The sequence below is a fragment of the Bison bison genome, unplaced genomic scaffold, assembly GCF_000754665.1.
Source record: "Bison bison bison isolate TAMUID 2011002044 unplaced genomic scaffold, Bison_UMD1.0 scf7180017864327, whole genome shotgun sequence".
In the NCBI taxonomy this organism is placed as follows: Eukaryota; Metazoa; Chordata; class Mammalia; order Artiodactyla; family Bovidae; genus Bison; species Bison bison.
In genome coordinates this window covers 2,666,516-2,681,611 of record NW_011494899.1, presented here as the reverse complement: position 1 = coordinate 2,681,611, position 15,096 = coordinate 2,666,516, and the positions used below count along the sequence as shown (strand labels likewise).

Genomic DNA, 15,096 nt, shown 5'->3' with positions numbered 1-15,096 from the left:
AGGACTTGGAAGCAACCTAGATGTCCATTAGCAGATGAATGAACAGGCAAGTTGTGATGTATATACACAATGGAATATTTACTCAGTTATAAAAAAGAATGCATTTGAGTCAGTTCTAATGAGATGGATGAAACTGGAACCTATTATATACAGTGAAGTAAGTCAAAAAAAGAAACACCAATACAGTATATTAACACATATATATCCCTGGTAGCTCAGACAGTAAAGTGTCTGCCTACAATGCGGGAGACCTGGGTTCAATCCCTGGGTAGGGAAGATTCCCTGGAGAAGAAAATGGCAACCCACTACAGTATTCTTGCCTGGAAAATCCCATGGACTGAGGAGCCTGGTAGGCTACAGTCCATGGGGTTGCAAAGAGTTGGACACAACTGAGTGACTTCATTTTCACGGGATTTAGAAAGATGGTAATGACAACCCTATATGCAAGACAGCAAAAGAGACAGAGATGTAAAGAACAGACTTTTGGACTATGTGGGAGAAGGAAAAGGTGGGACAATATGAAAGAACAGCAGTGAAACACGTGTATTACCATAAGTTAAATAGATGATCAGTGCAAATTCGATACATGAAGCAGGGCATGCAAAGCTGGTGCTCTGGGACAACCCAGAGGGATGGGGTGGGGAGGGAGGTGGGAGGGGGATTCAGAATGGTTCATATACACACATGGCTGATTCACATCAATGTGTGGCAAAAACCACCACAATATTGTAAAGTAATTTCCCTCCAATTAAAATAAATCGATTTTTTAAAAACTGGCTTAAAACTCAACATTCAAAAAACTAAGATCATGGCATCCAGTCCCATCACTGCTTGGCAAACAGATGGGGAAATTCTGGGAGATAGTGAAGGACAGGGAAGCCTGGCAGACATGACTTAGTGACTGAAAGACAGAGAAGCAAAAATGTTAATACCCTGGAAGTCAACTGGAGGCTTTAGAGCATAGGAATGACCTAATCTGATTAAGGTTTTTTAAAACTATTACTCTGGCTTCCACTCAGAACAGACTGAGAAAGAAGGTATAAAGATGGAAGTAGAGAAGTTAGGAGGTTACTGCAGTAATCCTGCAAGAAACATTGGTGACCTGGAAAGTATGATGGCAGTGGAAGTGTGAAATTTGAATGAATATGGGATTTTGAAGGAAAAGCCATAATAATTTCAGAAAGACTAGAGACAGGGTTGTGAGTGGGAAAAAACTAATGAAGGTAAGATGGTTCTTAGGTTTTTGCAGAGGAATGAGGTGAATGTTGCCATATGTGACGCAGAGAAACCACGGAAGGTGGTAGAGAGGGAGGCAAAATTAAGTTTAAGATGCTTATTTGAAATCTGAGTAAAACTACTGGATACCTAGGTCTGTAATTCAAGATAGAGGTCAGGGTAGGACATACATGAAGTATTCAAGCATGTGACTAGGTTAAATCACCTAAGGAGCAAATGAAGATAAAGAAGAGAGAGAATTGAGACCTAGAATTTCACTCCACATCAAAAGCTGTCAAAATAATGTATATTTATGCTATTTTTTTATACTTGTCTTTTTCAAAGACAATGATATCAGATAAGAGGGCTTTTATTTTTTAGTACCTCCCTCTTCATATTAGGATAATCTTAGCACAGAAGAGAGACAACCCTGGTAGAGGGGAGGAGGGATTAGGATAGAGGTGGTGAAGGGTGATATGTGGGAGGGAGGAGGAAGGGAAATACTGGTTTGAGAGAGGAGGAGTTCCAGATATTTCAGAATATTTCTACAGAAGTCCTATTTAACATCCTATATTCTAATTATTTGTCCTTGAGTGGTATGAAAGTTTCTTTATGGGAAAAAATTATGACCTTCATCTTTGTGCCCTGCCAGTTCAGTTCAGTTCAGTCGCTCAGTCGTGCCCGACTCTTTGCAACCCCATGAATCGCAGCACGCCAGGCCTCCCTGACCAATTCCCAGAGTCACTCAGACTCACGTCCATCGAGTCAGTGATGCCATCCAGCCATCTCATCCTCTGTCGTCCCCTTCTCCTCCTGCCCCCAATCCCTCCCAGCATCAGAGTCTTTTCCAATGAGTCAACTCTTCGCATGAGGTGGCCAAAGTACTGGAGTTTCAGCTTTAGCATCATGCCCTGCCAAGTACCTGGCAAATAACAATCTTTTAATGAACATTACTGATGACTATAAAGGAGTGACTTACTCACAGTCAGTCCAACTGCTACTTAATAGGAAAGGAGGGACTAGTATCTAGGTTTTAGGACAGCCAGATGTTCTAAACTCACTTCAGTCTGTCATTCAAAGGACTACACGTTCAGACAGTCCACTACTCATCCTATCTATGTATTTTATTTTCTCTTTATCATCCTGTCTGGACTATAAGTCTGGTGATTTCACTGCCTTGACTTAAATCTAATGATCTACCCAAAGTTCACTTTGCCTCAGCCTGTCCAGAACCTGTGCATCCAGCCTGTCTTCACTTCAGTTCAGTCACTCAGTCGTGTCCGACTCTTTGCAACCCCATGAATTGCAGCACGCCAGGCCTCCCTGTCCATCACCAACTCTCGGAGTTCATTCAAACTCATGTCCATCGAGTCAGTGATGCCATCCAGCCATCTCATCCTCTGTCGTCCCCTTTTCCTCCTGCCCTCAATCCCCCCCCAGCATCAGAGTCTTTTCCAATGAGTCAACTCTTCGCATGAGGTGGCCAAAGTACTGGAGTTTCAGCTTTAGCATCATTCCTTCCAAAAAATACGCAGGGCTTCAGCTTGTCTTACTTCTCCCATAAAAACTCTCTCCACCAGTCCCTCAAATATCACCATCCTCCCATACACCAGCCAGACACACACATACACACTTTCTGTAACATCCTACACAGTCTGATATCTGTCCTTACAACTACATTAAAGCTGCTTTCTCCAAGTCTACCAAAGGCCTTTGTAACAGTTAAAATATAATTTGCAAAATGGTCAAATCGTGACTCTCATTATTCAGTCACTCAGTTGTGTCCGACTCTTTGCAACCCCATGGACTGTAGCACGCCAGGCTTCCCTCTCCTTCACCATCTCCTGGAGCTTGCTCAAACTCATGACCCTCCCTTGAGTCAGTGATGCCATCCAACCATCGCATCCTCATCGTCCCCTTCTCCTCCTGCCCTCAATCTTTCCCTGCACCAGGGTCTTTTCTAATCAATCAGCTCTTTGCATCAGGTGGCCAAAGTACTGGAGCTTCAGCATCACATCTTCCAATAAATATCCAGGATTGATTTCCATTAGGATTGACTGGTTTAATCTCCTTGGAGTAGACTCTCATACAGACATGAAATGAATATAAAAAAGGTTTTATTTAACTCATTAATAAATGAAGCAACCAGTAAGATGTTAAATCTGGTTCAAATGAGAATCTGACTCTCAGAGGTTTATATTGTCCAGTCTATGAAATTCATTTGCATGGCATGAACAGGAATAACTGCACTGGTATGGGTAGGAAACGTTTGTTCCATTATTGGTTTTCTACAACTTAACTTTAGCCCCTTTTTGCAGAGTTGTAAAACAGTCTAGTCAACCAAGGACAAAAATACATATCTCTAAATCAAAGTAATATAATTCTTAGAGGGCCCTCTAGGTCCTAGAGAGTCCAATGCCCATTCGGATACACAGTTATCTAGGGCATTCAGATACACAGTAATTTCTTCTGCCCATTTTCAAGTCTTTGACAAATTTTTCTTGCGTAACTGTCAAAACTCATTCTAACCTGCCTTCTTTAGCACAATGAAGGAAAATTCTTACCACCTTTGGTTTCCATGATACATCATTCTCCTGACTTCTCTGATTTTCTTGTCTCACCAGGTCCTATTCATCTTAAATACAGCATTCTTCAAGGTACTGATGGGTCTGATTCTATCCAGTATCATCAGTTATGCTTAACCTGTTAATTGTATAGGAATTATTCCCATGACCACAGCTCTAACGTCTGTGATCCCCAAAGTTGAACTTCTATTTTCTCCATTTCCCATGCCGGTACCTTAGCAGCACATCAAATTCATCATGAGCTTAGGTGATACATATTTAGACAGATCATCTAAACATGATATATGCCTGTGTTCTCTAACTTAATTAATGTCTAATTGTCAAAGAGGCATATAACATGATAATCTTATATTCTACTCTCTGCCTCACACTCCACTATGAAAACTGCCTTTTACAGACAGTAACCTAAACTATTTATTGCAACTCTACAGTTACTCTCTTGCAACCTTCCCCTTCCTTACAGCCCTTTCCCTAATTCAATTCTGTATTATCTTTCAACTGAACTGCTGATAAAGCTTCCACACTGTTTTTGGGTCTCTTTCCTCCATCATTCACTCAGATGCCGAAGTTATATTTCCCTAAACGGCGTCAAAGTTTTTCTGACTTGGTCCTACTTTCTGATCTGAGTTTTCATATAATAGACCTCTGTTGTTTTAGGGCATCCACCTACTTCCTACTTATTCTACTTCAGCTCAGTCAAGCTGAGGCATACAACTTCAGCTCAGATATCAGGTTCACAATGATTGATTCAAATTGGCCCAAACAGAGCCACTGAAGTGCCACAGACTTTTGCTGCCACTTTGGGGACAGATGCAAATGCTTTTTTACTCTGTATCTACTATTGTTATTGCTATATTTTACCACCAGAGGACAGACTGCCTGAAAAGCTAATGTAGAATAAGTAAAATTTGGAGATGCTGAGACTTCAGCCCTTCTGAGCCCTAGCATCAAGCCATGTCTGAAGCCAATTTCCCTTGGATCATTCAATTACACTTGGCAATAAACCCTCTTTCTGCTTAAGCCCATCTGAGTAAGGCAACCATCTAAAGCATTGAACCAAAAGAATACTAAATAACACCTATCTTTTTATGCACCCATATGATTCAGTTACATCAACCTTTTCACCAGTATCAAAATATAGAACCTTCCCTTATGTTATTTCCTCAGTCTGGAGTTCCCGTCCCTCTTTCCTCTGTGTAATAAGATCCATCTCCTACTTCAAGGCTTCAAATGTCTCAGTGAAGCAATCCCTAGAGGCTGGGAAATGAAGCAGAAGACCAGATTACGCAGAGATTTTAAACCATGCTATGGCTTTTTCAACCTTTGTGTGTGCTTAGTCACTTAGTCGTGTCTGACTCTTTGCGACCCCATGGACTGTAGCCCACCAGGCTCCTCCATTCTTGAGATTCTCCAGGAAAGAATAGTGGAGTGAGTTGCCATGTCCTCCTCCAGGTGATCTTCCCAACCCAGGGATCAAACCCAGGTCTCCCGCATTGTAGGCAGATTCTTTATCAGCTGAGCTACTAGGGAAGCCCCATTTGAACCTTTATGTAAGGGTAAATAAATGTCATCGAAGGTTTAAAATTAGTAAAGGACATGATCATATTAGCAATTTTAAGTTTACTCTGGTTGCTGTGTAAAGGAGGAATCAGAGAAGAGCAAACAATAATTTATAAACTATGAAAAATCTATGCAAAAAGATAGTAGTATAGACTAAAGTGGCAATGGAGACAGAAAAATGTATTTCTGTGATTATTTCTGAATATATCCCTCCTACGTTGTAAACACCCTGAAGACAGAGAATTTATCTGTTGACTACCATTTTATCCAGATAAATTAGCAAAGATATTGGCATACAGTGAAAATGAAAGTCACTCAGTCGTGTCTGACTCTTTGCAACCCCATGGACTATACAGTCCATAGAATTCTCCAGGCCAGAATACTGGAGTGGGTAGCCATTCCCTTCTCCAGGGGATCTTCCCAATATAGGGACTGAACCCAGGTCTCCTGCATTGCAGGCAGATTCTTTACCAGCTGAGCCAGAGAAGCGCAAGAATACTGGAGTGGGTAGCCTATCCCTTCTCTAGCAGATCTTCCCAACCCAGGAATCGAAGCAGGGCCTTCCGCATTGCAGGCAGGTTCCTTACCAACTGAGCTACCAGGGAAGCCTGGCACACAGTAGGAACACACATTTATTTGTTGAATAAATTAATACACAATTCAGTTCAGTTCAGTTACTCAGTCGTGTCCGACTCTTTGCAACCCCATGAATTGCAGCATGCCAGGCCTCCCTGTCCATCACCAACTCCTGGAGTTCACTCAGACTCACGTCCATCGAGTCAGTGATGCCATCCAGCCATCTCATCCTCTGTCGTCCCCTTCTCCTCCTGCCCCCAATCCCTCCCAGCATCAGAGTCTTTTCCAATGAGTCAACTCTTTGCATGAGGTGGTCAAAGTACTGGAGTTTCAGCTTTAGCATCATTCCTTCCAAAGAAATCCAAGGGGTGATCTTCAGAATGGACTGGTTGGATCTCCTTGCAGTCCAAGGGACTCTCAAGAGTCTTCTCCAACACCACAGTTCAAAAGCATCAATTCTTGGGTGCTCAGCCTTCTTCACAGTCCAACTCTCACATCCATACACGACCACAGGAAAAACCATAGCCTTGACTAGACAGACCTTTGTTGGCAAAGTAATGTCTCTGCTTTTGAATATGCTATCTATATTGGTCATAACTTTCCTTCCAAGGAGTAAGCGTCTTTTAATTTCATGGCTGAAATCACCATCTGCAGTGATTTTGGAGCCCCCAAAAATAAAGTCTGACACTGTTTCCACATCTATTTCCCATGAAGTGGTGGGATCAGATGCCATGATCTTCGTTTTCTGAATGTTGAGCTTTAAGCCAACTTTTTTACTCTCCACTTTCACTTTCATCAAGAGGCTTTTTAGTTTCTCTTCACTTTCTTCCATAAGGGTGGTGTCATCTGCATATCTAAGGTTACTGATATTTCCTCTGGCAATATAAACTGTATGAGCAACTAGTCAAATGGCAATGTTATTTACGAAGATAGGAAACACAAGAAAAGTCAGTTTGGGATTTTTGTTTTTGAGAAAGAGGTAAGGGAAAAGATGAACTTGGTTTTCAGCAAATTGAGTTTAGGGTAATAAACCAAGATTCAAATATGGAGGAAATATTATATTGGATACATATCTGGGGATCAGGTGAGAGATCTGGGCTGAGGATACTAATTTGTGAATTCTGAGCATATAGATGGTAACCGACTTTATGAAGAGAGAAGATTACCTCAAAATGATGAAAAGAGGGTAGAGACTACAGATTTAAGGAGCACTTAAGGGTTGAAAAGAGAGAAATGGAAGTAAAGGAAGGTCGCTAACAACTCTGGCAGAAAAATAAACACAAGAGAGTCCTCTAACCAAAGCAGAAGGAAGAACAGGATGGTATGGTCAAATATGTCAAAAATTTAAAAGTCCAGGAATGAAGTTTTAAAGTATCCTTTGAATGAAAACAGTTTTGGTGAAGGTGGGAGTGAAACCAAGTTTAGAGTGGATTCAAGGTTGAGCAGGAGATAAAGATATGGAGTCAGCCAGTATTAGACCCATGTTTGTGTTAGACATTCTTGTTCAGGAAGTGTGGCTATAAAGGAATTGAGAAATAAAGCTTCAGGGGAGGAATGTCAAGGGTAGGTTTTGTTTCTGTTTGTTTTTTCGTTATTATTTCTTTATCTTTTTGTAGAATTGGTTTTAAGCATGTTTAAATGTTGTTTGGAAGCAACTTAAAAAGAGGACAGTGTTAAATACAAGGTGAAACAGAATAATCAAAAATGAGCTTCATGATGTATACATATATCAAAATATCATATTGCATATCTTATATATATACAGTTTCAAATTTGTCAATTATACTGAGTTGGCCAAAGTTCATTTGGGTTCTTCTGCATGTCAATAATATGGCTAAAAAAATAAGAGTGAAGTTTATAAAATAGAGTACAGATAAAGAAATTGGGATTTTTAAGGCATTTACTTTATTTTATACAATTTTTTAAAGGTTACACTCCATTTACAATCATTATAAAATACTATTTTCTCCATGTTGTACAATACATCCTCACAGTGTACCTTACACTCAATAGTTGTTACCTCCTCCTCTCCCTAGTAAACACTAGTAAAAAACTAGTAAATACTACTTTGTTATCTACATCTGTGATTCTGTTTATTTTTTGTTATATTCACTACTGTTGTATTTTTTAGATTCCATATATAACTGGTATCATACAGCATTTCTTTCTGTCTGACATTTCATTTAATGCAATACCCTCCAAGTCTGTCTATGTTATTGCAAACACCAAATTTTCTGAATTTTTAATGGCTGAATAGTATTCAATTTTGTGTGTGTGTATATACACACCACATACCACATCTTCTTTATCCATTTTTATCTATTTAGCTGCTGATTAACAGCTAGGTTGCTTCCATATTTTGGCAACTGTAAACAGTGTTGCTATGAGCACTAGATTCATGTAACTTTTCAAATTAGAAGATCCTAAAGACACTACCAGAAAACTGCTAGAGCTGATCAAAGAATAGGATAAAAATTGCAGGATACAAAATTCATGCATAATAATCTACTGCATTTTCATATACTGACAACAAAAGAGCAGAAAGAGAAATTAAAAAAGCAATCAAATTTACTATTGCATCAAAAATAATAAAATACCCAGGAATAAACTGACTTAAGGGGGCAAAAGACATGTACTCCAAAAACTATAAGATGCTGATGAAAGAAATCAAAGATGACACCAACAGATGGAAAGATTTACTGTATCCTTGGGTTGAAAGAATCAACACTGTCAAAACAAGTATATTACCCAAGGCACTCTACAGATTCAGTGCAATCCCTATCAAATTACTAATAGCATTTATCACAGAACTAGAATAAAAATTTTTACATTTGTATGGAAACAAAAAGACCGTGAAGTACATCTGTTTGTGTCATCAAAACTATGTTGAATAAGGGTAGTGAGAGTGGACATACTTGTTTTGTTCCTAGTCTTAGAGGAAAAGCAGCTTTTTACCACTGAGTATGCTAGAAGGACAGGGAGGCCTGACGTGCTGCAGTCCATGGGGTTGCAAAGAATCAGACACGACTGGGCAACTGAACAACAACAACATGCTATCTGTGAGTCTGTTATATATGGCCTTTAGTATGTTGAGGTATTTTCCTTCTATGCCCACTTTCTGGGGTATTTTATTATAAATGGATGTTGAATTTTATCAAAAGCTTTTTCTACATCTTCTGAGATGATCATATGGTTTTTATTCTTCAATTTGTTGATGTGGTGTATCAAACTGATTGATTTGTGGATATTGAAAAATCTATTCATCCCTGGATAAATTCCACTTGATCATGGTGTATGATCCTTTTAATGTTTTGTTGGATTCAGTTTAATAGTCTTTTGTTGATGATTTTTCCATCCATGTTCATCAGTGATATTGGCCTGTAATTTTCTTTTTTGGGGGGTGGTGCCTTTTTCTGATTGATATTAGGGTGATGGTGGCTTCACAGAATGATTTTGGAAGTGTTTCTTCCAGATTTTTGGATTTGTTTCAGAAAGATAAGTGTTAACTCTTCTCTGAATGTTGGACAGAATTTGCCTGTGAAGCCAACTGGTCCTTGACTTTTGTTTATTGGGAGTTATTTAATCAATGACTGAATTTCAGTACTTGTAACTTGTTCTGCTGTACTTTCTATTTCTTCCTGGTTCAGTCTTGGGAGATTCGCACCTTACTAAGAATTTGCTAATTTCTTCTAGGCTGTTCATTTTATTGGCACACAGTTGCTTGTAGTAATCTCTTACAGTCTTTTGTACTTTTGTGGTGTAATGTCTTCTTTTTCATTTCTAACTTTACTGATTTGCACCCTCTCCCTTTTTTTCTTGATGAGTCTGGTTTGTTGTTGCTGTTTAGTCGTTCAGTCGTGTCCGGCTCTTTGCAACCCATGGACTGCAACACACCAGGCTTGCTCAAACTTGTGTCCATTGAGTTGGTGATACCACCCAACCATCTCATCCTCTGTCACTTCCCTTCTCCTCCAGCCCCCAATCTTTCCCAGCATCAGGGTCAGCTCTTCACGTCGTATAGCTAAAGTATTGGAGCTTCAGCTTCAGCATCAGTCCTTCTAATGAATAGTCAGGGTTGATTTCCTTTAGGATTGACTGCTTGATCTCCTTGCAGTCCAAGGGATTCTGAAGAGTCTTCTCCAGCACCACAATTTGAAAGCATCAATTCTTCAGCACTCAGCCTTCTTTATGGTCCAAATCTCACACCTGTACATGCCTACTGAAAGACCCATAGCTTTGACTATACGGACCTCTGTCAGCAAAGTGATGTCTCTGCTTTTTAATATACTGTGAGTCTGGCTAAATGTTTGTTAATTTTGTTTATCTTTTCAACGTACTATCTTTTAGTTTCATTGATCTTTTCTATTGTTTTCTTCGTCTCTATTTCATTTATTTCTGATCTTTATGATTTTATTACTTCTGCTAACTTTGGGTTTTGCTTGTTCTTTCTCTAGTTGCTTTAGAAAGTACCCTTTTTAAATGAAATTACAGCAACATCAAAAGATAATTTTGTTAATTTTCTTTTATGCAAAATAGATTTTTAAAATTTGTTTTTCTGTTAAATCCAAAAATCTAGGAAATTGTGTTAATTAAAGGAAATGATACAAAGGAAAGAAGACCAAAACCCACAAGATAGCCTGAATGCCAAGTTAAGGAGTTTGCACCTTATTCTATGGTCAATAAGTGAGGTAGCAAAGTTGTTTAAACATAAAACTATTGACTCCAGGATGTCATTTCATCAACAAACAGTAACTGAGTTACCACTATATGAAAGCACTGAATCTGATGCTGAGAGAAAAGTCTAAAACTCTGTCCCTCCTTTTTATATAGTCATCAGTGGAAGAAAGTCTGTCTCTATTCATTATTTATATCTTTACCTATCTATTACTCATCAAGGGCAATATTTAGTAGTGAAAAAAAATCCTTTTTGAAAAGGAAAATATGGGATTCCCCTCAGTTCAGTTCAGTCGCTCAGTCGTGTCTGACTCTTTGCAACCCCATGGACTGCAGCATGCCAGGCCTCCCTGTCCATCACCAACTCCCAAAGTTTACCCAAACTCGTGTCCATTGAGTCGGTGATGCCATCCAACCATCTCATCCTCCGTCATCCCCTTCTCTTCAAGCCTTCAATCTTTCCCAGCATCAGGGTCTTTTCCAATGAGTCAGTTCTTCACATCAGGTGGCCAAAGTGTTGGAGTTTCAGCTTCAACATCAGTCCTTCCGATGAATATTCAGAACTGATTTCCTTTAGGATGGACTGGTTGGATCTCCTTGCTATCCAAGGGATTCCTATACTTATCAGTTTTATTTCACTCACTATTCAGCAATATGAGTTGCTGGGTGTACAAAGTTAAGTAATACACAACCCCTAATTTACAGGACTCAATAGATTAGATGTCATAAACTTATGAAGTACTCTAGAAGAAACTGACTGTAGGCATTTAAGTAGATACTATTTACCTAAGACTTTCAATTTAAGAGTAAACAGCAAATAAGCACTTCCTAGTACCACTTACATTTTAAGCATTTTACATCTTTTAACTAATTTAATTCTCCTAACAATATTATGAAGAGAGACTTATTACTATATTATTGTTAAGATATGAATAGATTAGAATATATAACAGTATTATCTTTTTCCAGAATCAATGATGACACCAATTCTGCTAATGAAAATGTTTTATATACAGTTGCTGTATTATTTCCATGAGAACACAAATATCCTGTAATTTCTCTCATCTTAAAAAAAAAAATCTTTTCTTGAGTTCACTTTCTTCTACACCATTTCTCTGATCCCCCCTCAATGGAAAACTTAAAAGAGCTATCTATGTGAGTTATGCCCACCTTCTCTCCTCTCAGCCTCTCTCAAGCCAGTCGAAAAAGGCTTTTGACCCTGACACTACTGAAACCACTTTAGTCAAGATTATGATTTCAAAATGCTAAATATGATTTTCAATTTTCAGTCCTCATCTCACATGATGAGCAACTTGACAAAGGTCAAACATTTTCTTTGAGCCACTCTCCTTTACTTGGCTTCTATGACACCATTATCTTCAGGTTTTCTTATCTTACCAGATGTTTTTTCTCAAACTCCTATGCTACTTCTTCCACAGGTTCACAATTTAAACACATTCAAGTACCCAGGGCTCAGTTCTTTTCTATCTACACAAATTTACATAATGTTTTCATATAGTCTCACGGCTCTATTAGAATGTAGCTTCAACACAGCAGAGATTTTTTAGCTATTCTGTTTAAATGCCCTGCACCTAAAAGTGTCTAGCACATAGTAGATGCATACCATATATTTGGTCAATGAATGAATGGATTAATAGTTTTAAATGTTACCTATAAAGTGATGAATCTCTAATTTATGCCTCCTGCCAGGATCTCTAACTTTAACTCTAGACCTATCTATCTGCTATCTCCACTTGGATGTGTAATAAATATCTCATACTAACCAAGTTCAAAAGAAAACTCAAATCACCCTCTCAATGGCTTCTTCAACTGACCACTTAGCAAAGATCAGTTTCACCCTTCTAGTTTCTCAAATTTGGAAACTATTCCTTATTCCTTCTCTTTCTCTCACACCAGATCTGTCAATAAATACTGTGAATTCCACCTTCAAAATATACTCAGCACTTGACTTCTTCTCCCTATGTCCACCATAATCACTATGGTCCAAGTCATTATCATATCTCACCTGGATGAATGCAATTGACTCCTAACCTGTCTTATTACTTCCTGTCCACCTCCACCCCACAATTTTGGTCTGTTCTCAGAACCACACCCAGAGAAGTTTAAAAAAAAAACCTTCAGTCAAATCACATCACTTTTCTGCTCATAATCTTAAAATTATTCCCATTTTCGTCTGAGTAAAGGCCCAAATCTTGACAACTGCCTATAAAGCTCTACTCAGTCTGGCCCTATTACATCTCTGACCTCATACACTACCATTCTTCTCACTCTGTTCCAGTCACAATGGTTTCTTCTGCTGCTCCTTCTAAAGGTTAAGCATATTCCACCTCAGGCCCTTTTTCTTAGAGTTCCTTCTCCCTGGAATGCTTTTCCCTAGATATTTGTAATCTATTTCTTTCATTATCTTGCTCAACTGTCCCTTTCTCTGAGTTTTTCCTGCTTCCCTGGTGGCTCAGAGGTTAAAGCGTCTGCCTCCAATGTGGGAGACCCGGGTTTGATCCCTGGGTTGGTAAGATCCCCTGGGGAAGGAAATGGTAACCCACTGCAGTATTCTTGCCTGGAGAAGCCCATGGACAGAGGAGCCTGGTAGGCTACAGTCCACGGGGTCGCAAAGAGTCAGACACGACTAAGTGACTTCACTTCACTTCACTTCATATTTTAAACTCCCGATTCCAATCCCACTCCCTTGTACACAAAAAGCTGTATTTCCGCACATCATTTATCATCACTACATTACTACCTACTTTCTGGGACATGTGCTAGAAAAGGACAAGAATTTCTATTTGTTTCATTCATTACTGTATCCCTGGTGTTTAAAGCTGTGGCTGGTATACAGTTTAAAGCTGTGGCTGTGAGTGATAATGAGTGAAATCGCTCAGTCGTGTCAGGCTCTTCGCGACCCCAAAAACTATACAGTCCATGGATTTCTCCAGGCCATTATACTGGAGTGGGTAGCCTTTCCCCTTGCCAGGGTATCTTCTCAACCCAGGGATAGAACCCAGGTCTCCCGCTTTGCAGGGGGATTTTGTACCAGATGAGCCACAAGGGAAGCCCTGCTATACAGTAGGTGATCAATACTCTGTTGAAAAAATGCTTTCATTTCCACCACGGGGCCTAATAATCATCTGGCCTGGCATTTCAGGAAAAGATCATAAAGCTTCTCTAAGATTTCTTCCTGCGCTCTAAATCCTGGAAGGATTATACTTTGCCTAGAAAGAAAAACTGTGCTTTGTCTAGCCAACCACAAGGAGGAGTTGAGAGGAAGAGCTGAGCAAAGAAATGTTTCCCTTGCTTTTTCTCTGGCAACCTCAAGGTGGAAGAAAACTAGATTTGGAGGGGACTCTACTGAATGAATGATTTTCTCCATACTATGAGTTAACACACAAACGTAAACAGTAAAGACCGCAATCCCAAATGCCACAGAGGCCAAGGAAATCAACACACGGGCCACTGAGAACTGGAAGGGTGTTTCTTTAACTCCCCCACTAAGAATTCTCCATAAATCCAGGGAAAGAATTCCTACGAGCGCAGAGACACGTAACTCACACCTGAAGGCCAAGGTGTTTCTGGCTGCCGGAACTCTCTCGCCTCAGTATTAAGTCCGTTCTATTTAATGCTTAGAGCACCTGCAATAATTAAAACAGTACGGGCAAGGCGGTGCAAGAGTTCAATTCTCAGGTCTGGCTGATGGCATGTAAAGTCTTGATTCATTAAAACAGCGAAATCAATTTCCCACAGGATTTTGACTCACCGCCACCTGTTGATCCCCACGTTGGAGGAGCCGGCGAACCAGGGGTCGAGGATGTAGACGCAGCGGATGGTGTCGGCGCCCTGGATGCACTCCTTCAGGGCGGGGTTGTCGTGAAGCCTGAGCCCCTTTCGGAACCAGTGCACGGCGTTCACCCCCATCCCGGGGGCGAGGGAGGGGAGCGCGGTACAGCGCCGCCGAGCTCCTCCGCCGAGAAATTCAGGGTAGGAGGGTCCAGCTCATAACCGACACCTCCGAACGCAGGAGAATCGCCGCACCCAAGGAGTGAGGAAAGCAGAGGAGGGGAAGGAAAAGATGAGTCCGAGGAGGGGACTGGAGAGAGAGAGAGGGCGCTGGCGGCGCAGCTGGAAGATGAATGGAGGTTGCCCAGTCAGCGGAGTCCCCGTGTGACGCCCTTTAGGAGCCGGCACCCGCCGCCAACGACTGGAAAAGACGCATAACTTCGAGGTCCCCGGACCTCCGGAGGCTGACCAAGTTCCACAAGCCCGAGATTCCACCAGGGCCCGCGCGGGCGCGGGCAGCCCCAAGAGGTTCTCTGCACGGAAACCTCGCCCACCGAGGCGGCCCCTGAGGAGCAGACGGCCCCGCCTGAGGCGAGCCACCGATAAGGATGAGAGAGAATTCAGTCACTGTCGGCCACGCTGCCTCTCGGCCCGGGTAAGAGAAGTGAGGACAGAGCACGCAAGGCGGTGGTCG

At 40.7% G+C, this 15,096-nt stretch overlaps 1 protein-coding gene across 3 annotated transcripts in view; it reads right to left on the bottom strand.

Moving 5' to 3' along the window:
* CRY1 (cryptochrome circadian clock 1) overlaps nucleotides 1-15,090 on the bottom strand; it is a 96,216-nt gene extending 81,126 nt beyond the window's left edge. For all 3 annotated transcript variants that reach the window (XM_010853372.1, XM_010853370.1, XM_010853371.1), the window contains exon 1: nucleotides 14,383-15,090. In XM_010853372.1, coding sequence (XP_010851674.1) covers nucleotides 14,383-14,540 — 158 coding nt within the window. In that variant the 5' untranslated portion in view covers nucleotides 14,541-15,090. The remainder of the gene's footprint in view (nucleotides 1-14,382) is intronic.
* Between the last annotated feature and the right edge of the window lie 6 nt (nucleotides 15,091-15,096).